The sequence below is a fragment of the Quercus robur genome, chromosome 12, assembly GCF_932294415.1.
Source record: "Quercus robur chromosome 12, dhQueRobu3.1, whole genome shotgun sequence".
In the NCBI taxonomy this organism is placed as follows: Eukaryota; Viridiplantae; Streptophyta; class Magnoliopsida; order Fagales; family Fagaceae; genus Quercus; species Quercus robur.
In genome coordinates, this window is record NC_065545.1 from 593,546 (window position 1) to 620,436 (window position 26,891).

Below are 26,891 nucleotides of genomic sequence, written 5' to 3' on the forward strand. Positions count from 1 at the left end.
GGAGAGGCACTAGATGTGACTTGTGAGCAAGTTACATTAGACCTTTGTAGATATTTATTTAGTCTTTAGACCAAGTAAACATCATAAAGAACTACTCCTATGACATTTAACACAAAGAATATAAAAACGTCCTACTAAAAAATATATATATATAAAAATGAAGACAGTTGGTGAAATGAAATGCTTCAGTTACTCCTTTACGTACCTTTTGGTATTTGTCATTAAAATACGTTTTCCTTCTACAGGATATAGACTTCCTTTAAAGGTAAAGCATAATAAAATATTTAGTGGCACAGGGACGAAGAAAGGGACAAAGGGTACGTATGAATTCTTTCTGGCCGGTAGATTTTAAGTCTCAATCCCAAAGCCTTTGTCCAATTCCCACCCTATTGTGCACATGCCTACAAACCAAGTCCGAGTCCCCCTCAAGAATAAGGACATCATCAAGGATTTTAAATTTTGACACACAAATCACACGACTCGATTGACATAAAAATGGTATTGTAGTCTCTCTCCCTCTCTCTCACACGCACAAGACGTTTGACATTAACTTTTTGAGAAAAGTATTATATGAAGAATTACTTAACTACGTTGACAGGCCAATTACACTCCGAGTTCCCCCCAAGGTGAAGACACTGCTTTGGCGTGCATGCCGTGAAGCTATGCCGACAAAGAAGGCACTATTCCGTCGAACTATTACAACGGACTCCGTCTGTATCAGATGTCACGGCCATGATGAAGATTCATTGCATGCTATGTGGTCCTGCCCAGAACTTGATATGGTGTGGTTGGGCTTGGAGTTTTGGAATTTCAGGTGTGATGTTCAGTTCATGACCTTCAAGGAGCTGCTGTCGTGGTTAATTGTAAACAATCATCAAACAGAGGTCTTCGATGTAACGGCTTGGACAATCTGGAACCAGCGGAATCGGGTTCGTCTCAACCAACCGGCGGACTCACTTCACCAAATCCCTCAGATATCAAAGTCTTGGCTAGCTGAATATCATGCTTGGCAACTTCCTGTGACTACTCCAGTGCAGCAGAACCGCAATACCATAACTCTTTGGAGGCCACCACCATCGGAGCTTTTCAAAATAAATTTCGATGGCGCCGTCTTCAAACGTGAAAAGAAGTCTGGCATTGGAGTCGTTATAAGAGATCACCAGGGCTCTATTATTGCCTCATGCTCAAAACCGGTCCACCAGGAGCTAGGCAGTGAGGATGTTGAGGCAACGGCTGCGGCATGGGCTCTGTTTTTTGCTTTGGACGTGGGGGTGAAAAGGGTAGTACTTGAGGGTGACTCTTTGTCTGTTATCAAAGGGTTAATGGGGGGAGGAAGGATGCTAACACCAATGGGATTGCTCATTGAGGAGGCCAAATATTTATCTATACATTTTGAAGAATTACATTACTCTCATGTTAAGAGGGATTGTAATGGTTTAGCTCATAATCTGGCTAGACATGCCGCTGGCATTCCGGATTTGTTAGTTTGGATGGAGGATATTCCTTCACGTTTTCATGATGTACTTCAAGCCGATTTAGTAGGCTTATCTGAATAAAAGTATGTTACGTGTCTTCCTAAAAAAAAAAACGTTGACAGGCCAATTTGGGTGATTGCAGTTATGATCAAATGATGCCTTCATTCCTTATTTTGTGGATTAAAAAAAAATCCACCAAATATAAACTGAGATCTGTATATGAATTGGGTTGGATTGGATTTAAACTTTACAGTAATTTATATTAATTATAAAAATCAACAAAATTCAATTTATGACGATTGGGTTGAGTCGTCACGCTAAAAGGACAAATTAGGAAGGAGAACTAGAGATGATTGCCTTTTGAAACATATAATCTGAAATTAAAAAATATCTATATATTTATATGTAGTATTTCACATATCCTACGTATTTTTAGGACTTAGTCCTAGGCCAATGTCAGTATCATTGTTGTTTTAAAGATGTGAATAACATTCATCACAAAATTAATTAATAAATAAAATGTCAAGGAATTGCAGAAGTAGTCAATTAGACAAATACTCTCTTCATTAGAGGATTGATTCAATAAACTTAGTTTTGTCTTAATCTGCCACACTTGATTAGTTAGTATGTGCCCCATTTATTCCATTAAGCAGGCCTAATTGAACACCTTCAATATTGCTCGATCCAATGGGCCAGGTCTGTCCAGTTGCAGCAAATTTCAAATTGGGCCCGTGGGAGTTATAGTTATTTGTTAGTTGTTGTACAGTTGTGCCTTCTTATTTTATTTTATTTTTTTTTGTTAAAGGGTTGTACCTATTCATCTTCAATAATTCTTCATCACAACATATTTTACCCTTTTCTTGTTATTTTTTATATTAGTTGCCTACTTGCCTTATCCGACTTTCAGTCAAGTTAATATAAGTATACAAATAGACACTCAACTAGATTACAATAGAACATAAATATTCATCTTTAAACTTCGAAGTTGCCAACCAATACATGCTTAATATTTCTAGGATAAGGATAAATAATTTCATTCTATGCCTCATTTCAAGGAGAAATCAAGTTACAAGCTCCAATAATAAGAGGTGAGGCATTAGTTACTTTTAAGCTATACTCCAAAAGAATTAGATACACGAATTTGAGATTTTTTTTTTTTTTTTTAATTTGGATTTAGAATAATTACTCACAACTAAAACTTTTTTTTTTCTTTTTTCATTCTTTTCTTTTATCAAGCATGTGCTTATATTGTTATTACCCTTCTTTCTGCAAAAGAGCTCGTCCTCTAGAGTCCAAACAATGCTTACCCTTTTGGGGTCATATGATTGGCCTTTTAAATTTCTTAATTAACAGTGTAGTCCTCTGATTTCTTATTCTTATTATTGCATCATTCTCTCAATTTCATTTATTTATTTTTTTTAAAAGTAACTAGATCTAATATGAATTGACCATTAGAACATATATATATATACATATATATAACTTAGTCATGTAAAACAAGTAATTTCTGCCAAGCCTTTATCCTTTTTGTAGGTTCATTAGGGTTGTCATTGATTACAACATCTAAGTTATCTTGGTAGAAATTTGATATCTTTATTTCCATCTTCACAACTCATTTTTCTCAGGGAATCGTGAATTCGTGATGTCTTTCTATGGGATTGCAAGGTCGTCGAATTCCACATTTTGTGATTGCTTAAGCTTTGAATCCAACATTTAGCCTTTGGTTAAAGTATACTTCACATTTAAAGACTAGGTAGAGAATTAAAAAGGCAAAATATAGTAATGTCCGATTAGACAAGTTATAGAGTCAACAACTCAACATGTCAATGAATTATGTCGGAAACCTTTTATTAGTCACTTGCATAAATGTTGCATCTGTGAAAGAATTGGTCTCTAGCCAATTTTCTCACTTGCTTAATATATACATCAAAAGACACCACACCTAGTTCAACTGCCTTATCCAATGCATATATCAAGTCCTCTATTGCCCCATCAGCAGCCAAGGAATCAAGCATCAAGTTGGACACCTTGCCAACAGCTTCAAATGCATCATCAATATCATCATCCTCTCCATCAGCTGTGACAACAGCAGCTTTTGGTTCATGAACTCTCAACCAGTTCATTAGCACATCAGCTTCCTCAGTCAACTCCTTCACTTTTCCTTTCAAGGTCGATCTTTCATGGTCAAGCTCAAAAAATATACTTCTAGCAATATCAACCCTCTTGTTCATTACAGCTTGCAAATTTGATAGCTCCTCTATTTCTTCCTCATTCTTGGCTGTTAAGGCCACTATGTCATAGTGAATGGCACCAGTGACTCTGTCTAGAGCCTCCATTTTTGATACAACAGACGGATGGGTGAAGCTAGAACTAGGTGAAGCACAGAACAAGGGATGGTCAATTGCGAAGAGTTTGACAAGGTTGTGCACGAGGCCAGTGAGGTTGCACTTTGGATGTTGCCAGGTTAGGAGGTATGCAGATTTGGTGGCACCAGAAGGGTCCACAAATGGATGGTTTGGATGAATTTTGGACGTGGGGTTTGGTGTCACAAAAACTACAGGAGCCATGTAAGGATAATTTTCATGAAGCCAGATGGTGATTGCTATCGGAGGTGAGGAATGGGACACAAAAAGATAGCCATTTGCATTTAGAAGGTTCACAGTGGTGCCATCATTGTGATTGAAGGTATCAATTGAAGGGTTGAGAGTGGGATAATCTTGAAGTAGTGAAGTCAGGTGCTTTTGGATGATCCATTTTTGTTCAGGGTCTGAATATGATAGAGCATGTGAGGTGGTGCAAGAAAGTGCAGAATCAATGAATTGGATTGAAGATGGTATTACCATTTTGAGAGAGAGAGAGAGAGAGAGAACTTTGGATGGCCAAAGATGAAATTTTGGTGTTATCAAGCCACAATGTTAGCTTAAATCTTTTGTGATCTCATATGCGATCACTACGTAGAAAAAAGACCAATTCTTGTTCTTATCTAAATTTATAACAATATAAAAAGACCATAAGGTTGGAGTCAATTATTGAAAGTGATCAACAGGTTTTTAGTTGCTTGGAAGCCAAGTACTTTGGTGACCTGAGGAGGTTTCCTGCTTCCTCTCCCATTCAACGTCATTGCGACCGCGTTAAAAATTCATAAAATTCAATATTTTTAGAAGTTTCTTGCTGCATCTTCTTTTTAATTTTTAATACTATTTTTCTATAATTCATGAAAAGGATTTATTACAATAGCTAGTTATGGTAATGGGCGGTGCAGAATGGAGAATATTCTAAGCATGTGGGTTGAAATTTGGTGAGCCTTTTAATGATTCCTTCCTTACTAGCATTTTGTAGACTAAAAAAAGTATATGACTTGGCAAAGCGTTTTCATCTAGACTTGACTTGGGACATAACATCACTGTAGCCTTGCCTGCTCCGGTTGTTGAGTAGCTCTGACATAGTCCAACCAAAATGGTGCACTAATTAAAAACTATCGCTTGGAAGCATATCAATGAACATATGAATACTTTGGCAGATTGAGATCCATAGTAAGGTCAGCCTTATTTGTAAGAGTTTTCAGAGAGAATAATAATATCATAGTATTTTTGTTCACTCGAACCCTCGTGTCAACATAAAAAATCAAAACACTTGCATGCTAGTTCATTTATGTAGGAATAGTGACAAGATATTTGTATATTGGTGTAAAACGTTTTGCTTTTTTTATTTTTATTTTTTTATAGAGAATCTGGTGTAAAATGTTTATCTTTTTTTGTTAGTAAACAACAATAAAAATAGATTAGATACAAATAAATCTGTTATAAGAAAGCTCAGCTTTATCAAAAGTTAACAAATTCTCCATCATAAGCGGTGGGCTATCAAAGCCAGTTCATCACCACACTAATTCACCTCCCTGAAGATGTGTTGGACTGTCGATTAGTGGAATTTCCTCAATAGGATCTGGCAGTCATTGAGCAAAGACGCATCATAAGATTCTATGAAATTGTTGGTAAACAATTAAACAATAAGCTCAGCATCTTGTTTCACACACAAAGAGTTAATCCAACGTGTGGTTGCTAGAATAAGCCCATCCTTTACAGCCCATAATTCTGCCATGCGACCGGATTTTATGCCTAAAGATCTTGCATATCTCGAAATCCATTGTCCATTCTCATTTCATATCAGCCCACCTCCTCCTGCCAGGTCCGGGTGTAAAATGTTTAGTACTGTATAGACAGGGCCTATATATGGAGAAGTCAGAATAACAGGCTAGTAGTAAAGTAAAGTAGAAACTACAAATTAGAAATACAATAACAGTACGGTAGGCCCAAAATGTGGAATGGGCCTCCAAATATCATTAAAAATTAGATGCAATGGATGGTGGAGCAAGTATTCAGCCCAAAAGAAAGTTGGCATGGAACATGGATTTAGACCAACTGGTATCGCAAGTAACAAAGCAGATACAGGTCCAAATAAAATGATCATTTTATGGATTCTTAAAGCATGGCCCTTGCTTTGATAGACTTGTGCATAATGGTCTAACATATAAGCAGGCCCAAAATCCCATGGATTTTTAAATCAAAATTCATCCTTCGATTCTTATGAATCTTACACTCAACCAAACAAATGGCAAATGCTGAAATGCAAATGCTAGATTTCTTTGTAATTCCTCAGATTCAAAGGTTCTTTTGTTTTTTTGTTTTTTTTTTTTTTTTGAGAAAGAGATTCAAAGGTTCTTATATTGATGTTAGAATAATTTTTAAGTTATTAAATTTTTTTTTTTTTTTTTTTTAATCAGCTTTGGTCGCGGCTCCATTATTTTCAAGCAAAAGAGTTAATTTCCTTTAAAGCAAAATGCTTGATCTGACTTTATAGTATACCGAGAGCTCAAATCTTTATTTGATTTGTAAAGTGTGAACTGCCTTCAGAAAAAATATAAAATACTAGAAAGAAAAATTAAAATAGAAGTAGAAAGAAAGAGTAGTAATAAAGGGAGGGTAGGTAATGTTGCATGTCTCTTTGGGTCAAGGGGGTTGATTCTTTGCTTCTTTAAAAATATTGCAGACCAAACTTTTGCAGTTTTGCCTAACAAGCAAAAGAGAGTTTCAAGTTCTCCACTGCAATGATCGTTTTATTTTTCTTCTTGTTGGAGCATCTTCCTTGGACTTTTAGCATGTTGAAGAGATGGTATGCCGTTCCTTTTTTTAAGGCATAATATTCTTTTGTTGTAGGTGAGTCGTGACCAATACTTTTTAGTAAACCCTTCTCTATTTGAATTTAATGCTTAAATTTTTGGCAATCACAACCACAATTTCATTATTTACGGCTATAGAATATATATTACTTAACAAGTTTTGTGTCGGTAGGGCATGTGTTCTTTTTACACAGCCATCAGCTCAATATGAACATGTATTGTCTTTGTTTGCCAAACCTTCTAATTTCATACAATATATATATATATAGCAGAAACGGAAAATAATTATGTATCTTTGTTTTATGCTCTTTTACCCCTTTTTCGTCAAGAGTTTGGCAAAGGCATGGGGTCCGACTAAGGCCAGGCCCAAAACTAGGATGAAAGGGCCTATTGGCCCACTCAGCCAGCCAAGTGAGTGCTCAGCTCACAATGCTAATTTACAGGGGCAACCCATCTCCTTTGACTCCCAGGAAGGGCCTACCAGGGAAGGCCCATTGGGCCTACATTTGTCTAAAGGGGAAGGCCCACTAACTCGGTAATGGGCCCAACTTCCCGAGAGTTGAGGGATTACACGATTGAAATACCCGAGCTTGTTCCTTAACAAATGGAATCAACTAATCGAGAAGTAAAAATTTTCTATGCATTTTCTTAGCTTGACTAACTGAATAGATCTAGCAACAAAACCTAGTTTAAAAAAGTCATTGGATTCAAAATCACATCCCTTCAAGCATTTCCTAAAATGAACCATATTAGGATTTTTAGTGTTGGCTAATTTCATGACTAATTTACTTAATTTTGGCTTTTGTACTTTATAATATGAATGGTTGTAACGAGGATTAAAGACTGAAGTTTCTATTCCCTATGCAAGATGGAGATCTCAATTGAGTAAGATCCAAAACCCGGTCATGCGAGAACGATGATCCAAACAGAAACTACGATTGATCAAGATCCTATTATGGAAATTTTATAATTTGCTTCTAATGCTGTGTTTATAACCACCTCAAGTCCAAACCCTATTTGTATTTAAATCAACCAAATGAATAACATAATACATTTTCTAGTTAATTATTATGCATGACAAACTCGATTTGAGCAGATCTATCTATGAGAATTTATTCTAAAATTATTTCATATATTCAGTCAATTATACCTTTCTCTTATATGAAGGCACGTATAAAATTTACATATAGAACTTACCTTTATGCTAAAGTAAGGTGTAAATGTAATACACCCGAATGCACAGAATAATTTGTACCACATTTCAAACCAGACCTATGCGTAGAGTAGTGTCGGATTATGCAAGATAGTGAGATAGGCATGATATCATGGATAGATTTCAGTTACACTTTGATAAAAATTGGCATCAGCCACAGAAGATTGAACAGATCCACTTCATCAAAACGATAAATTAACAGTGACCACAAAAAAAAAAAAAAAAGAAGCACAGAAACTTTTTCTCAATTCAAAAGGAATCCACTTCTGACAAGTCCTCAACCTCTCGCAGTGTTAAGACATAACCATCTGACCATACGTTAAATGTGGTCCCAAAAATATTTGTGATAGGACATGCATGGTCATTCAAGGTACAATAGGTCATGTGTTTGGATCATCAGACATGAAACGAAACTCTCGTGTCCTATGCACCGACGGAGAAAGAAATAAAAGAAAAACATTAAAAAATAAAATAAGGCATTGAAAGTCACAATTCACAGGAGAGAATCCCATTTTTCCTTCCTCTTCTTTGTTTCTAAGATTCTTAGATACATTAGTAATATTAGTATTTCGACTGCTATAATTGGTCCCTCTGCTACTGGATCGTCAGGGTCTTGTTCCAATCAAACAATACACAGTGTGATTAGTAATTCCATGACTGGACCCATAACATTAACTTGGTATTGTTACATTCACCCACGACCCTTGGAAGGGTAAGAGAGTATTTTTATTTTTTTTGCTCTCGCAGAGTATATTCTTAAGGCTTTTAATCAGAAATTAATTACTGTTCGCGCTGAGTGAGTACACAAAGGGGTAAAGCGCTGGTCTAGGAAATTCTTTCAAAGTGCAGGTAGCAAGACTCAAACTGGAGAGTACGCCCAATCGAGCCCAATACAAACACCTTAAGACCAAGAGCCTAACCAACTTGACCAACCCCTGGGTTGAAGTACATATATTATTGTGTATAGAATTTTACGTAGGATGCCTTTAATATAGCAACATTGAATAGGACAAAGTTAACAACAATGGTAACTTGGAAGTACAATAGTATAATATTAGTGTCGTCATGGTGTGTACTACTATAAGGTTAATTCAGTATACTGATAAACTGAATCAGGATAACTATGCGTTGAACCTTGGACTCTTGGGCCAAGTGTACTCTAATAACTCCAATCTTGAATAGGTGATTACTTAGTCCATACAAACTTGTTACCATAAACTTTTGCTTTAACTTCTTTTTTAGCCAGGCAAAAAATAGTCCAAATCTAAACTTTTGGGAAAACAAAGAAAAAGCTGTTTAAGAATTAACCTCCTTTGTGAAGCAAAAAACCCAAATTTTACTGTTTTGGGCCAGCTTTACCCAATCCAACCCAAACTTGTGTATTAAGGAATTTTTAATTTGGGAAGCTTCTACAAAGAAAAACGCGACTCAACCCCTAGCACCAGATTTCTTTGGTGTTTGTTGACATAAATATTTAAGACATTGAAGTTCTGATTCAATTCATATAGTCACCAAAAACCAGATTTCATTCATTGACACTAAATTTTTTTCCCCCTGGAAATCAGTACATTGATGATAATATGGCACTTTTTCTTGCCTTGTATTTTTGACCTTTAGCCAACCCAGAAGAGATATTAATATGGAAACATTTAACATTACATTGGAATGCTTTAAATTTTTCTATTTACTTTATAATGTTAAATGTAATTACTTTAGGACAAAATCATTGGCATCTGCAACAGGCATAATGGCTTGGCCTTCCGAGACAACAGAATCCCAATGGCAATTGAGCAGTCCACTAAGTTAAAAGCTGACTACTTTAGAAAAAGCCACCATAAATTTTAACACATGCTTCATAACAAGCTTTATACTTATACAGTGTTATAGTTAACTGACTTGGTAAAACTTTTTTATTCCTATTTTATATCTTATGGAACATGTGACTCTACACATGAAAAACTTTTTAATTAAACACATTTCATAGACTTGTATAGGGCAGGGAGTGCAGAGAGTCAGAGACAACCAAATTAAGTTCCATGAATTAACTTTAGAAAAGAGATTCGGTTGTCTTATACTCTCTATTCATCTGAACATTACTTGCATTATAAACTGATCTAGAATTTTTTTTTTTTTTTTTTTTTTTTGGTTTCCAATGATCTAGAAATTTGATTTAAGTTACATTTGGTGTGGAACTTTTGTCACCACTTACTCGATAACATTCTAGTGTGTGTATATAAATATGGGAAACCAAAATGAACCAATGCATGAAACTTCAATTGGGATATAGAATATACGCATTTAATCTCGATTCTTTATTAATGTGCCTTAAAAGTATTATATGCATTGGGAAATAAGAGACTGCTTAACAAGTCAGTCAAGTATTTGCTGCGAGCATGTGAAGCGACCAAAAGAAGACGCTGCCTAAAACTCTTTATTCGAAAAGGTGTGCAAGTAAAACAAAAAAAAAAAATTATCCACGTGTGTTACTCAGAGTCATAGACAAAGTCTCACTCTCACAATTTGTTTTTCTGGGGTGCAAGGTTTGGATAAACTCTAAAAATTAAGAAGCCTCTTCACGCAATTGCTCCAAATTAAGAAAGAATCATGTTTACCTTGTAAACTCGGCAAATATTTGTATATCCAAATCATATACGCAAGATTAATACTTTAATTAACTATACCGCAGAAAAAGCCACCTAGAGAAAGAGAGTTAATTAAAGTAGGTAGGCGTCCCATTCAAAAAGTAATACGTCAATCTCATGCTTCCTTGAAGCTTAACGTCTTTCCTAATATAATATCATAAAGATGATGACCACTGGGTTTAATTTAGAGAGTAATTAAAGTAAATGGATAGGAAAAGCTACCATGATTATAAAATATTATCTGTTTCCAAAAATCATTAATAAATATTGCAAAATGCAATGATTGTAATGTGACTAAAAAAAAAAAAAAAAAAAAAAACTGTACTTCAACAAGAGAAACATAAAGTAATACAATAAAAACATAGCAAAAGCATCTAAATTGCAATTTCCAAGATACAATGTGGGCCCGTTATAGTACGACGCCCATAAACGACAAATGTGATGCATGCTAGCAACAAATAATAAGAATTATGTGGGTGCAGCGCAGGTGAGGAGTAATGGATTTGAACAAAACAAAGTTACAACAATTTCTAAATTTCAAGAGCAACGGCATTCTCTATGTGACCCACTAAGCAGATTAAATTTTGAGTCCCAAGCTCCACCTCTGGGAAAATGCCACCGTTGCTGCCAATGAAACATTTTCACTTTCGGTGGTCATGAGTCAGTACTCAGTGCTATTTCATTTCTAAATTGAAAATGGGCCTTTGTAAGACTTATCTTGTCACTTGAATAAAAACTAACTTATCTCTAGGTAGTAGGTGGCACTGTTGTTCAAATGTGTTCATGTTCACAAAGGAGGAACTTACTTTTGTAACATAATTCTATAAACTTGGTCGAATTTTTATTTTTATATTTGTAAACTTGTTAAATGTTAAAATTGAAATTTAAAAGTTATTGATGTAATAGGTTAACCTTATATAAATTTTTTTATGAAACTAATTACTTTTTCTAATAATTTATTGACATTAGAAAAACAAAATTGAAAGATTGAGCTAGAATTATAAACAAATTGAGCCGAACTAAGTATTTAATCTTATTTTGAACACAAATCGAATTCGAGTTTATAACCAAACAAAACTACATATTCAAGTTTTATTTCATTATTTTGTTGAATAAATTTAGTTTATTTGTTTTTCAAAAAAAAATATATATATATATATATTCACGAGTTACTTAGTAGACTTATTCTTTTTTATTCTTCACTCATTAATGAATTTTTACTATAGATAAAATGATTTTATTTTCAATGGATAAATTCACAATAAAGTATAAACTAACCTTGTTCTCAAAAATCTCTAATGGATAATAAATGGATAAAATCACAATAAAGTACAAACAAATCTTGTTCTCAATTCCCATTAAATAAAAAATTGTTCTAAAAATAGGTACAAACCATAACCTATTAAAATAAGTAAATAACTAGTACTATTCTTGTACTGCACGCAAAATGCATTCCCGTTCTCCAATGTACTCCACTTAAAACAAACTTCAAAGCATTCGAGAGAAAACCAACGGACAGATCCTTTTAACTTTCGCTTCTTTTTATCTAAACCACCGATAAGATTTTCTACTTATTATTCTCACCAACTCTTAGTACAGAGCTAACATGTCATGATCTTATTTGCCAGTGACCACCAACATTGACCATAACGTACAAAAACAGATTAGATCCACCGGTCCAGGACCTAGTCCACACTTCGGCATAGCATTGCTCTTATTGGCCAGTGACCAAAAATTGATTGCAGCACTTTCCATTACTGCCAATGCCAAACCCCAAATCCTCTGTAATTAATAGGAAAAAGAGGGATTCCCAGCCATCTGAAAATTATCCAGCAGCGAAACCCAATTCGGTAGAGAATGAATGATTCACACACACACGATTTCACATAATAAAATAAGGATAAATTATCCTCTCTTTCTTTTCATTAAAATCTGGTACAAGTTAATTTTTAGTCCCTCAAATTTAAAATTTAGTTTAAAGTTTTTTAATAAAAAAAATATATCAATTTAATTCCTCCAATGTGACTAATAAAACCTGACACCCCATTTTTTTAAAGCCAAATTGAATCAACAACGTATTTGAGGATCTAAAATCAACCTAACAAGATATTGAAGAGGCCAAAATCAAAACAAACGCTATAAATTGAAGAAAAAAAAATTAAAAGAACCATAATAGAACTACTGAAAATTACTTTTTATTCGACCTACAAACATAAAATAACACAAAAATAGCATTATTATTAAAAAGATTAAACTCTAATTAGAGACCAAATCTAAACATTTTAATCAGAATTCAAAAGATTTGAGAAACCAAACTTAATCTACTAATAAATTTCAAGAACATAAGTAATTACCCACCAAATAATCAATCAGAGGTATGATTTCTACCCAATAAATAATCAAAGACCCAGAGAAGATTAGAGGGCATGAATTAAAAACTAATTTAATTAAACTTCGCTTAGCCCACCTCTCACGGCGCTCGAGATTGCACGAGTCTGTTCTCTACTCCTTCAAGAAAAGAATATAAAATCAATAATCAGATAAAAAAATTATTTACACCTTGCACAAAAATATGAAAGTACGAAATTTCACCTTTTCACAATTCCCTTTGATTTGATTGTTCGTTCATATTCATTGATCCTTTCCTTCTCCAGAAAATTAAAGGAGACAAAAATATACACAAACTTGAAACTTATGGATTCCATTCAAATCAGAATACAGTTACACAATTAGTCCATTACAAATAGAAACTACAAATCAAGAACAAAAATTATGATATTTCTCTAAACTATATTCCTTTTTTTTAGCAATTCTGTTTATTGGTATTAGTAATATACTAATATCCGACCCTTGCATAAAAAACAAGCAAGGGATCGAATTACGGAGTTCCATATTAGTAAATCTCTTTAGTAATCAAAACAAAACCAACAAAAAAAATATTAAAAATCAAAATTTCAAGGCGAGTCTTCAATGACCGAAGCCAAACCGGTCACGATTCTCACCCCATGACTCAGTGAATTTTTAGGCTTAGGCTTTATCTCCGGCGGCTTCCACTCTTTCGCTTTCGCTTCCCCTTCTTCTTCGGAGCCTTCGCTCAAAGCAAAAACGTTCTCGCCGCCCTCACCTAATTCAGTCTCCTCCACCGCCTGACTCAGTTTGAACTCGTTGACGTGGAGAGGCTGTTCATTCACGTGCTGAGACCGCGCGTGTGGAGAGAGCCATTTGGAATTGACATACTCGGCTTTCCTCCACGGAGGAATGTGCAAATTTTTCTTTTTCAGGCTCTGCTTTGCTGCCTCCGATGCGATCGCTATGATTCGGCGCAGACGATCGGACTTTCCTACGAAGATGTACGGAAGAGCCTGGACGATCGTTTTGTAGCTCTTGGTTGGTCTAGCAATTTCGAATTCTGATCTGAAATCGATGTCGATCAGATATCTCTCGCCCTCGATTATCACGTCTATGTATTCATATTCCCCTGTTACCATTACAATTTCTTCAAATTAGTATATCACTTATAATAAGTTCCATATTTTTCTCAACAACCAGACAGAAACAACTAATTGTATTTTATTTCCTTTTGTTTCGCTTATTTTTTTTCTCAGATAACAAACAGAGATACGCACCTAAAACAAACCTAACCTAATCATTTTTCCTTGTTTTTCTCTTCTATTCCGAAAATTTCTCGGTTGCCAAACAAGAAACAAAAGGAAAACGTAGTTTCAAAGCGTAAGGAAGAAAATTGAAGGAAAAAGAATTACCCGCAGGATAGGAGGAACATTTTTCCCAGCGGGATTTACAAATTGAAGCGTCGTATCCAAGAGCCAACAATCCATCAGTGACAACTTTCCTGCAATCCTCATCTTTACTCTTACAGATCTTGTTCTTCTCTACGATCTTCGACGTGTCCGCTAGCAAATTCCTCTCGCACACACTCGCACACGGCACCAATCCCTGCGCACAAATAGAACCATATTTTCAATTACACTTTCTAAGAAAAAAACTAGAATTATTTTGAATATTTTCGTTAAAGTTTTGTTGTTTCGACCTTGAGAATTTCACAAGCTTCAGTGGAAGAATAGTTAGAATCGCCGAAAGAGTCCCATTCATCTTCCGAACTGCTATCAATACAGTTCCGGTTAAAGCAGTTGCAGCGGTTACGGCCACACCTGACCGCACCGGATTGCTTCTCGTTGTTGTTGTTGTTATTGTTCTCCTCGATGAAGTTCTGTACCATACTGTCCAAGCACACCGAACTCGGCTCAAACTCAGTGGCCACCACCGGCGCCACCACAACCGAGCCATTAAAGCCGTCCTTCAGAAAATGCGGCTCCTCGGCCACTACCTTCTCCGGCGCCGCCGTGGAATTCCTCAGAACGTTCGGGAACTGGAAATCAAAAAACCTCTTCAGCCGAGACTTCGCCATCGGCTTCACTGAGTCGAACCTCATCGTCTCTTCCGGCGTGTTAAAATCGACCGGCTGGATCTTCATTGATAAAGGCATGATCAGCGTGATCAAAAATCACGAGAAAATTCTCAACTCCACCTCCAACCTTCAATTTACCATTTCGTCCTTTTCCACAGAGCCTACCTAAACCTTAACTTCCAACCTAATTCAATTTCTAACCACCACTACTAATATATCATCAAAGACGATCTATCTCGATTCTCCACTCATGGATTTCAAAATTTTGTGGACGAAGAAATCGATGACTTGGCCAAAATTCAAAGCTCTTTTATAACCAAAATTCGAGACGCTTAAGCAATGCTAAAACCAATTAATACTACTCTATATTATATAGTACAACTATATTGCCTCTAATTTGCAAGGCAAAGCGTGGAATAACTTCCAAACTCTGCTAACTACAAATATAAAGAAAAAGATAAAAGTTGCTTTTGCTTAGGGCTTTCAGAAAATAAAGGCTAGTTTTCACGAAATACGCAACGGCTCGAGAACGTCACGTTTTCACTTTGGAAATTAGGAAAACCACCGCTCGCCGGAACCGCCATTTTTCCCGGCTAAAAATCAGTTTTACGGCGATATTATCACCGGTGACAAGACCGAGTAAGTGAGTGTGAGTGTGTTAGAGAGAAAGAGAGTGAACGTTTGAATTGTGCGTGGTTTGGGCTTTTGTGTCTGCGTGAGTGTGAGGTTGCGATAACAATCAGAGTTTAGTGGAAGACATGGGCAATTTAAGGGGAAAGGATATTGCTGACATGGCAGATGTTTACACGTGTCATCCTACGTGGCAGCGCGTTTCGTAGCTGCGACAAGAATTTGTGTAGAGGAATGAACTCGGTGGTCCTTCTCACACGACGCCACGTTATGGGTTTTTTTTTTTTTTTTTTTTTTTGACGATAAGAGCTAGAGAGTGATGGAGGTGTTAAATGTCGTAAAATGCCCTTTACCTTACCCCTGGCTCCAATCTCGTGATACGGAGACTTTTAAAAGTTACGTTAAAAAAAAAAAAACCAACTCGTGAGACATGACTAAAGTTAGTTTCACATTATAGTACTTATTTGACGCGAATGGCCTTATCGAAATGGTATTTGAGAAATAAATTGAACCGACATCTTGTCCAGGACGCTAGTGGACAATAAGGGTAGTGTGGTCATTTGGACGCTCCCCTAACTTCCAAGTTTAATGCTCGTTTTTTGTGGGAGGTGGGTGGAAATTGCCTGGGTTAATAAGGTCGTTGAGTGTACGGTTTGACAAAAGCACCCCTGTGTGGACCCCAGCGAAAAGATTCATAAACAGATAAAAGAGTCAATATCGTGTTTGAGAAGGTAGAGAGAAAATGGGTAGTGTCGTCATATTACACTTTTTTGGGTCTCTCAATAGAAATGTCAGTTGGGGAACTGCGATTTCAAACTTCCAAGTAAAAATTTTCTTCGTATTTGGTAGAAAAATGCAGTTGATAAAAAGCAGTGGCGTTGTGGTAATTTGGTGGAAAGTGAAGGAGGTATTTTGGTAGTGGCGGTAGGTCCAAGTTCAATGACAGTTAAGTACTCTTTCTTTGTGAATGTGACTGAGTTGAGAGCGAAACGGGCGCAGGGCAATTTGGGAAAGTGAGATTTTATTTTCCTCTTTTGCGGTAGAGAGGTTTCTGGTGTCACTTAACAATGGCACGCAGCACCATTTTTGACAGGGACGTTATGTCCTTTTGGGGGTGATGTGATCAAGACACGTGTCCTGTACGTGGTGAATTGAAACCGTTGGATATTTTACTTTTCGAAAGTGCCCAAGGACAAATTACATTACTTTTTTCAAATTTTAAAATCCCTTGTCCTTCGATGGAAAAGAACCAAAAGATTGTTCAATTTTCAAATTAATATTTCTTTTTCTTTTTTTCATCTAAAGTGATGATGCGCTTTGAATAAAGTTTGAAGGGTTATTTGCTATTTATTTGATTTTTACAAATATATTTCATTAACTATTCTAAAATAAAACTATTTTGTTACATAGTCTCATTTGGAGAGTCAAGTTTCAAAGCACAACTTGAGTGAGTTCAAACTCACATTTTCATATTTTAAACAATATTACACACTTTTTCACCCACATATATTTCAAAAAACTCCAAACAACAATTCTCAAACTACTCTACCAAACACTCTCTCGATTTCTATAGAGAAAAACTTGATTTTTTTTTTCCCGAGAGGGACAGAGAAAAGCTTGAATTGAGTTTTTCTTTTTTTTCTTTTATTTTTTTTTTAATTTTTAAAGTTTCAAAGAATCGAGCTCTTTACATTAGAACTCGACTATCAGAAATTCGAGTACCAAATGAGGCTACTTAACAAAATTTTTTGTAAAAATAAAATAAATAATGCCCAAAAATTGAGCAATGCTACAAACACAACAATTTTCACAAAATTTCATAATAGCTGAGTTGGTAGGTTATTATTGATTTTTATATAGACTCACTACTGACACTACTTTAATATCTATTATCAATAACTTGCCATCTCAAACAATTGTAAAGTTTTTTGTGTCTTTAGATTCATTGTGAATGATTTAACCCATCTCATAAATACCAGCAAGAAAATGAGCGTTGAACAATGGAGACTTTTTCAAGGTACCTATTAGAATTTATTGTGATCCCCATTCAATTTACCTGCAATCAATTTTCTCTTATAATGAGATTATTCATGGACACTTAGGATTGATATTGCATGATACAATAATGATAATTGGGTATGTGTGTCTTTCCATATATGCGAAGTATGACCTTATTGGTAGGCTTTGGGGGTTTGTAACCAACCTGCGATTTCATGAGTCCGAGTTACCACGTTGGTCATTATGTCTAAGATCAACTTGAATTGTCACGTCATAATTTCTTCCTATCATAAATATAGATAAGAAGGGGGATAAACATAATGGCTTAAATAGTCTGGTAGGATTAAATCTGTGACGTCTGCTTAATTATGATTTAAACCCACGATTCCTATTCGATGACAAAATATGTTATCAATAAGAATACAAGCCCCATATTTGTAGATCGTAGTCTACCAAAAAAAAATGTTGGGAAGTAATTGGCTTAAGAAATGAAAGCAAATTTGGAAAGGAAAAATAAAAAAATCGATAAACAATTAGGATTTTTAAATTGATGATGGTTTAGTGGTTAAACAATCAACTTGTCATTGAAATCCATCTCAAAGAAAGAGAGAGGGGGGGGGGGGGGGGGGGACCAAGTGGCCTCCAATGGCATTGCTATAGCATTGGCCTAGGTAGATCACTTCTCTAGCTTGGCAGTCCCAATTAATTATAGCGTTTATCTTTGTCACAATTTTAATGACCTCATGATAAGGCGCTTGGATATCTTAATGCTACATTTGTGGCACAAACTTTGTTAGGGGTGAAATTCTAGATGTTCGTGTGTTAAAACTTAATTCTCACAAACGAATGTTACAAGCTCCAAACATTTGTTTGAATTTGAAGGTCCTTGCTCGTCCTCTTGGTTGAACTTATCTATGGAGCTCGAGAATTCATGCTCACGCTTTAAGTGTGAGTCTGTTGTGTTCAGTTACTCACCTCACCCTACGCACTTAAGGACAATTGAGATCGCATTCTTGCAATCGTATCTTACTTATGTTGGCATCGCTTGAATCGACAACCTTCTTCATATTAACAACCAACAATAGGTCTATGGGAAAACATGGAAAAACAATGAGAGATAAGTTTTTATTATTATTATTATTATTATTATTAACAAATTCAGATAATTAGATAGTTGAGGAGGGGATATTCAAACCATAAATATCTTTATTAGAAACATCAAGAGATGTCAGTTGCACGTGCACTACAAGGCTTTTGATATTGACAAGTTATTATTGGGAGAGTTTTTTATAATGTAAGGTTTTTTTTTTTGTTGAGAAGGTAATGTAAAGTTTATTTGTGAGATTTAGTTGATGATATATATATATACACATACCCCAAACTCCGCTTGATGGGCTGGGCTTAAAATGGGGCTCACAATTTACTTATATACGTGGGCTTAGTGTTTCCTACAAAGGGTAGTTCATGGCCAAGTGACCTAATGGCACCCCTTATCCCCCACGAATTCCCTCTTTTCCCTCATTGAGTAGCACTCCCTCTCTGTGTTGCTCTCTCCCCTAGTTGTCCTAGTTCACTCTCTCTCTTTCTATTTCCTGTTCAAAGTTGCCCACCCCCCCCCCCCCTTTCTCATTCTATTATCCTATTTAAAGCTTCAGGTGGGGGGAGGCGTTATGATTATTCCCTAAGCTCACTCGTGTGGGTGGGGTCCAATCTAATTATTCCTAATGAAAGTACGCTCTGATCGAAACAGTGGTAATGGCATTGGAACTAACTCCAGCCTCGAAAAAACCACTCGGCAGCGATATTCTCTATGGCAATACCGGGCTGCTGAGAACTTGGTTTCCTTGAGCAAGCACACTCCTGACCACGCTAAAGTTGATTGACAGGGGCTTGCTTTTGATATGTTCAAGAAAGGATGGGCTCATTATGGTTTTTGGGCTCAGATTGGGCCTTAAGGTGCGTCTGGATCAAGACCTAAGGTCCAATGGGAACGGGGTCACGTACTGTACCACAAGGCCAAGGCCCAATAGGCCTGGGGCCCTACCCCGTACAATATATATATATATATATATATCTAACTGCACTAACTCATTAAGTTTGTTTTACATTGACCACCGAAAACATTTTTCATCATACTAAATATTGAAAATTGTGAAAAACATTTTTCAATGTTTTATTTTTATTTTTATTTGTTATTATAATTCCATTTCTTTATTCTGGTATCATCTCGGAGAACAAAACAAAATATAATGAATTCAATTGCCCCTCCTTTTTAAAAATATTTCATGGAAAGCAATATAGATATATATATGTGTGTGTAGGGGTGATAGGCCCAGAGTACATATCTATGAATATATTGGGTCGGAGGTCCAACCCGAGGACATTAAGTAGTTTCAAGACGGTTAAACACCTTCCTAAGAATCCGTGTTGATAAGATGAGGTTTGATTATGACCATCTGAGAAGGCTGTTCGAAGAGGAATTTTTCCTCGGCTAAGCAAAACTGAGGTCAGAAGGTGTGATATGATACCAGGAGCAATGTCCCTAACAATTCCACTGATAAGGTTAAGTATCCAAAAGAAACAGGACAGAGGAAAGCCATAAAATATCTCAAGGGAAAGCTACTACCATTGCATTAAATGCACTGCAGTTATAAGGCTTAATATCACTGTTCAAACATCATTTCCACGTAAATGTGGCCAGTTGGTTAGGTGCAGAACATTTAATGTGATGGTAGCAGTTTTCTTCTCATATATTTCCTAGTTTACTGTGGACTCTTTTATCTGAAACTTATCCTTAGAAGTATAGTACCCTCTAGCACAGTATTCTCTAGGTGACCTGGCTCCAACCCCCACAACGTTTTCCGAGGAAGTTTGGATCCTTAGGAGACAACCTTCGTTCGTCATTACTTGTCCTTGTGCTCGTCCCATTACCCCACAGGCTAATCTTACTGTTTGACCCTCCTCGGGCTATCCTACATTCTTGGGCATGGCCCACGGCCCTATACTCCTACTCGGCTCATTTATCCCCACAATGTATAAATGTAACCTTTGACTCTCTAGACTTGTAAAATATAGAAGTTTTTACAAATATCATCAGTAGGCTTTGATACTGAGTATCAATTTAACTTTTAAATTTTCAACATGAACAATTAACAATCATCATTACGTTTATGACAAATAAAATATTCTATCTCTTCAATGAAATGATGTAATCGCGTGATATGTATGAAATTAGTGGCACGTTAAAATGGTTGATGATGTGATAAAAACTATACTCACCCTTGGTAATTAAATTTGTTGCACTTAAATGGAATGCGACCATAAGTTTTTTTTTGTTTTGTTGATGGAAACGAACATAAGATTTGATTCGTTGCAAATTTAATATTCTTGGATTAATTATCTTAATCAAAAGTTTAATCATTAAGTTAACACTCACATAAAAGTACAAGAGTGATATTTGTATAAACTCCATAATTGGTATTAGTGACTTGGTCAAGCTTCCTAATTGGACAAGCTCAACATCATACCTTTTTTTCTTTCTAATGCTCCAAAAAATAAAATGTGACATTATATTGGGATTCATAATGGTAATAAGTTTACTAACATATCAAATACTTATATGACTGAATAACAATTTGTTTCCCTTCAAATATGTATGCACATGTAGCATATACAACTATTAGGACATATGTGGTTCACCTGTTAGAAACATATATCACTATTTTATGTAATTGATTTATCATTTAACAAAACGCACTTTACTTGTAATTGAGTAGATCTAGGATGTGTTTAATACTTCAAGAAACATGTTGTTCAAGTCTAGTATTAAAGCCATAAAGATTGGACCAAGAAACAAGTGAAGAAGAACTATTCATTAAAGCTGGATAGATAGCTCAAAACCTGCTCGACAGATAGCTATCTATTGAGATTTAATGAATGAAGCTTGACAAATTCTTGATTGAACGAGGTATCTATTGAGGTTACGGGAATTTAGATTTCCAGATCTGATTTTCGACCCAAGCTTATGTATTTGTGTAGGGTTTCTTTTTTCACAACCTAAACATATATAAGGCTTATTTTAGAGGCCATCACATAAGAAAATATAAGGAGAACATATGCAAAAGGTGACTGATGCCTTATTCTCTCTGAAAGAAGCTACTGTGTCTTTGCGCCTTAGGGTTTTGTAACCAAGTGCTTCTTGATATTTATTGTTGATGAAGTGAAGAACTTTGCCGCCAATATCTTGTTCTAGTTGGTGTGTTAGTTATGTATTGGGAGCCGTGCATCATTAGTTAGTCACGTACTGGGATCCATGCAAAAAGGGTGGCATTCATATATTGAAGAGTTCAGAGGTTTTGAAGCCGTAGAAGATTTCTGCTGTTAGTTCATCAACGGGGATTGTAGAGTCTAGGGACAAAAGTTTTGTACTAGATCTGAAACTTCTCTTTACTATAGTGAATTACTTTTTGGGAAGGTTTCCCCCCAGATTTTTTACTGTGAAACCAGTTTGTTTCATTGGTTTTCCTAAGTCATCATATCTTGTCTTATTTATTTTTCCGCTGCATGATTTTGACATGATATTGATGTTTGTTTGGTTGTTTTAACAAGTTTTATTCAGAATAAATCTAATTAATAACTTGGGTTTAAAACTTGTTAATTCTATCAACCGGGGTCTAAATTTCCCAACAACAACAATGTGTATGAAATCTATGAGCTCAAGCAAAGGTTGAATTACCAAAAAAAAAAAAAAAAAAGAATTCGAACCCATACCAAAAGCTGCAAGCTTTTCGGATACAAGAATATATGAATGATTTTAGATCAAAATTCAAAGGTGCATATGTTAGGTAATAAATAATTTTTATAATTGACAAAATTCATATCTTAATTTTAAGGTAATTATATTTATGTTTTATAATTAACAATTTATAAATGCTTATTTCTACCTAATAATGTTTTTTAAGATACAGTTATATTAATACATAATAAGCAAAATAAACTGATAGTTTTATCCAAGCACATGTTTTTCCCACAATTTATGAAGTAGAGAATTATTGTGTGAATTTGTAAGAAAGTAGTAAATATGAGTCTTTTAAAAGGCCAGGCTTAATGGGCCCTCAATAAGTACAACATTATCAAGCATATGTCCCAGGGTCTTGATGGGTACTGGTCATATGTCCCACTGACTCGATGGAAGGTCCCCACCACTATTGACATCCCAACCTCCTCTTTTTTCTTGGACTCGCATTATCTACATTTACGTCTTCTTCATACAGTTCCACTCTCTACCCTCTACTGCTTGCTTTTTATCAAAGTCATTGGCTCAGAAATTAAAGAAGGAGTTAATGAATTTACTTAGATGTGACAATATAATGACTAAGGTCCCTTTTAATTATCCAAACCGATGGAACCCATAAAAAAAAAAAAAAAATAAACTGTTGTGATGGTTCATGAAATTCAAGTTGCACATGAAGACTAGTTTTGGATAATAACGACTGGGCCTCCTGGTCCTAGTGGTACCTAGTCATGCTAGTGACTTTCAACTCAAGGGTCCTATCCCTTGCATAAACACTTACCCAAAAAAAAAAAAAAGTTTTGGTTAATAACGTGTTTTTGTTTTGTAACGCGTTTGCATTTTCGTGGATTATTTACAAGATTAACAAATACAAAAAAAAACACGTAGATTTAATCTTAAAACTGAGTCTTAGAGTACTATTTACACATTTAAAAATTATTTTGCTACAGTATTTTCAATTTCAGTTTTCAGCAATAAGAGGTATCCAAATAGAAATTGTTGTCCTGGGAAAAATGTAAATTGATCCTCTGGAAGAAGATATTTTATTAAGCACCAATCATTCAACTCATATATATATTTTTTCTTAGTTACTTCTGGTGATCAAGAAGGTAGAAGCAAAAAAAAAATATATATATATATATACACACACATTTGAAATGATTAGAAATTTCCTAAGCTATTACTTGAATCCCTTCTCTAGCTCCTCCTCAACCCTTAGGTACTTAGAGAGGTTCCACTAGACATTGAGTCATTGGCAAGAAATTTTGTTTCATAGTTCATCAAATGACATTTTAATAAAGTAGAGTTTACTTAAGGGGAGTCATCGAGCGGAATCTTAATTACATTATTTCTTCAAGTAAGGTATTCAAAATTTCAAAGTTCAAACTGTAGTTAGCCTAATAAAACATTTTATTAGAGTTTCAATCACCTTTGTTATTATTATTATTATTATTATTATTGTGGGGCTAGTAAATTCGCGGCCCAGGCCCATTATGTATGGGGCCCAGGGGCTAGGGCCCACGCCGAGGAGAGCCATTGCCGAGGACAACTTCCTGCTCAGCACGTCATGAAATGCCTGAGGAAGGGGGGAAATTGAGTTCAGGGGCAGGGTAAGGGAAAAAGCTACCAACATCATAATACCAAGCCCTGTATCTGACAAGTCCATACTCTAAACCATACCCTTTAACTTTCCCAGCAACCCCAAGCCATACTGGAGTATGGGTTGACAGGACAGGTCTGCACCCCGAAAAAAGGGTGAGACTTACATGTGAACGTGAAGGAAGAGCAGAAACACGGATATAAAAGGAAGAACTCCCTAGAAGGAGAGGAGGATTCTCTCCCCCCGAAAAAAGAGGAGAAGGGGTAGGACACAAGGATCTTTGGACAGCGTCCGAGGACAAAGGTCCTACAACCCGTTCCAATGGAGGGCTTAGCTGGTCAAGCCAGGCCTGCCCGTACAAGAATTTTCCTAGACGCCACGATCAAATCGTCCACCTGTGCCCAATGTCATGCCATTCGAGCTCACTCTCTACAAATCATATTGTTGGGGTCCATTGTATACGAGCCCAACGTTACTCTTGGGCCGTTAAATAATTCGTGTCCCTACAATTATTATTATCATTATCATTTTTTCGCTGAGTAATCAATTATCACCTTTCTTTTGTACGTACAAATGTGACTTCTATTACAAGCTGAGGATATTCAAGGCTGCTAGGGTTCATAGGGAGGCCAAAGGTGTTGGTCATGAATTTTGCAGATGGGCATAAGGCTGGATCCATCCAGATGAATTCCCTCCCTCCTAGTTTGTGTAAGGCTGTTGAACTTGATAGTTATTCACAGCCTTCTAAATTTTTTGTTTGCAACGCAATTTATATTTTTCTAGGGAAAAAAGAAAAAAAAAGTTTTCTACACGTTCATGAAACTTATTTACATGTTAATGTAGAAATGAAATCTTTATTAAAATATTGATAAGACTAATTTTGGATCAAAATTCCACAAAATAAAAAGATAAGGCTTATATAACATGCAGTAGCCCAAGTTTTCTAAAATCAAACTTAATTGGGTAAATGCTAATTAGGCCGAAAAATCCAAAGTAAGTCATGTCTTATTATTATTATATTTTTTTGATGGGAAGTCATGTCTCATTTTAATGAGCCAATAACCCAAAGAGCCATCAAAATAAGTTTTATATCTAAAATGCTCTTATTGGTAGGGTAAATCAAGTCTTTTCACTATTTAACTACCTCTAAAAAAATAACTTCACACACTCAAAAACAAAATCATAAATAGGGAAGGATACTCCTACTCGGGTCAGGGGTTGCAAAGGAAAAAGATTAACTCTAAATCGATTTGAGGTTATCTTTCTCTAACCCACTACGTAGCAATTAAAGAGAGCATATATATGTAATTTTAGTTATATGACTTTTTGAACTAGTCATGTAACTTGTTTAAAAAATACACATGAATCGTTTTATAAATCGCTATGTAATAGTTTGGAAAAGATATCTCAAACTTATGCTATGTTTGGAAGTTTGTAGGTAGAGGAGAGTAGAGGGGAGGAGAATGGTTATCCTCCACCTTATTTGGATGTTTTTAAAATTAAGTAAGGGGAGGAGAATAATTAGTATTTTAATAGTTTGTAATTTTGTTAATATGGTAAGGGTAAATTTGGTAATTCATTTGGTCAAGTATTTTTATACTCTACTCTCCCTCCAAATCTTTTTAATTTGCCAATTTGGAGGAATTAAAAATGTGGGGTTAAAAGTAATTAGAACCCCTCCAAATCTCTCCCCATCCTCCCTTAAAAAACATTCAAATAAGATAATTTAATTTACTTTCCCTCCCTTTACTCTACTCTCCTCTACTCCCCATCCATCCAAATAAACTATTAGTTTGGAGCTAAACTTTGTTCGAGTTGGCTTTCACCTTAGTCTTACCATGTGAAATATCAAACCTTTGTGTGAAGTAACCCAAGAGAGTAACAGCTCCTTTTTATTTTTATTTTTTTTGTTTAGAAAACTATTTCTTGTAATTTGTGTACAAATTTGTGTTTATGGTTACAATAGTATGTCTAATTCACAACTTCACAATTTGCATTTTTTTACAAGGTTTTAATATTGTTATTGTCAAGCTACCATGTGGCCGTTAATTTGGTCATAAGTCATAATAAGGAGCTTCCTTGTCTTACCAGTTAGCTAGCATTCCTGTCAATGGAAAATAGATTCAATGGTAAGATTGAATATGTAGTATGATGACCAAAGAAAATGTTCAATATGCCCAAAAATATGATGGTAAAGATGCCTAATAAGAAATGGTCCCCCATCCTCATCAAAAAGAAAAACCTAACATGAAAAGGAAAAATCTTGGAATGATGATTTACCTTACCTTACAATTGCATAAAGAAGCCTACCTAACAATAAAATAAAATGACACTTATATTCAATTATTCATTAAAAGAGATAGTGACTTAATTTTTTTTTTTTTTTGGGGGGGGGGGGGGGGGGGGGGAATAGTGACTTTTTTTTTTTTTTTTTTTTGGGTTGGTGGAGAAAAGAGAGAATAGTGACTTAAGTTATTCACTAACCTTTTGCTTTAAAAATCAGCATCGTGCATGTATTTAACAACAATATTGGATGCTTATTTATGGCTTTGCGTTTCTACCCGCCTTATCTATTTTTCTATAGATTTATCTATTTTAGGGTTTGGACCGACAGCAATGTAAATGAGGATATTCACGTTATGGTGCTCCTTATTAGAGCCTAGAACCTGTAAATAATTGAGAAATAAATAAAAAGTTCAACACCCTTATAACTTCTTTCTAATTGTCAAGTTTCGCCTCTTTGTTTGGAACCATTTAGCCATAATCCATTTGGTTAGGACAAGATTGATGGAGCAGTATACCATAGTAGTTGTTTTTCTTTTCTATTCGATGTGAGAGGTGTGTGAAATTTAGGAACTTGTCTTGATAGTTCAATACAATTTTCAACCTTTACCAATTTTCCTACACACCTTCCCCTCCCTAACTAGTTTTCTTTAAGC

General features: G+C 35.4%; 3 protein-coding genes across 3 annotated transcripts; 1 reads left to right on the forward strand and 2 right to left on the reverse strand.

Moving 5' to 3' along the window:
* Positions 1-662: 662 nt before the first annotated feature.
* LOC126710144 (uncharacterized) lies at positions 663-1,556 on the forward strand. The gene has a single exon (XM_050410526.1). The coding sequence runs from the start codon at positions 663-665 to the stop codon at positions 1,554-1,556; it is 894 nt and encodes a 297-aa protein (XP_050266483.1).
* A 1,742-nt stretch (positions 1,557-3,298) lies between these two features.
* On the reverse strand, positions 3,299-4,414 carry LOC126709493 (protein ELC-like). The gene has a single exon (XM_050409749.1). The coding sequence runs from the start codon at positions 4,316-4,318 to the stop codon at positions 3,326-3,328; it is 993 nt and encodes a 330-aa protein (XP_050265706.1). The 5' UTR covers positions 4,319-4,414; the 3' UTR covers positions 3,299-3,325.
* An 8,768-nt stretch (positions 4,415-13,182) lies between these two features.
* LOC126709492 (uncharacterized) lies at positions 13,183-15,681 on the reverse strand. Its single transcript, XM_050409748.1, has 3 exons — positions 14,555-15,681; positions 14,268-14,460; positions 13,183-13,984 (listed from the first exon to the last, which is right to left on the reverse strand). Exons 1-3 carry the CDS (start codon positions 15,008-15,010, stop codon positions 13,461-13,463), a joined length of 1,173 nt encoding a protein of 390 aa, XP_050265705.1. The 5' UTR covers positions 15,011-15,681; the 3' UTR covers positions 13,183-13,460.
* Positions 15,682-26,891: the final 11,210 nt, after the last annotated feature.

Excerpts from the sequence above, each read along its gene's own strand:
- LOC126710144 (XM_050410526.1), top strand. The coding sequence starts at position 663 with ATGCCGACAAAGAAGGCACTATTCCGTCGAACTATTACAACGGACTCC.
- LOC126709492 (XM_050409748.1), bottom strand. The coding sequence starts at position 15,010 with ATGCCTTTATCAATGAAGATCCAGCCGGTCGATTTTAACACGCCGGAA. Across the intron at positions 14,461-14,554 it reads AAGCTTGTGAAATTCTCAAG|GGATTGGTGCCGTGTGCGAG; the intron begins GTCGAAACAACA and ends ATTTGTGCGCAG. Across the intron at positions 13,985-14,267 it reads ATGTTCCTCCTATCCTGCGG|GGGAATATGAATACATAGAC; the intron begins GTAATTCTTTTT and ends TAATGGTAACAG.
- LOC126709493 (XM_050409749.1), bottom strand. The coding sequence starts at position 4,318 with ATGGTAATACCATCTTCAATCCAATTCATTGATTCTGCACTTTCTTGC.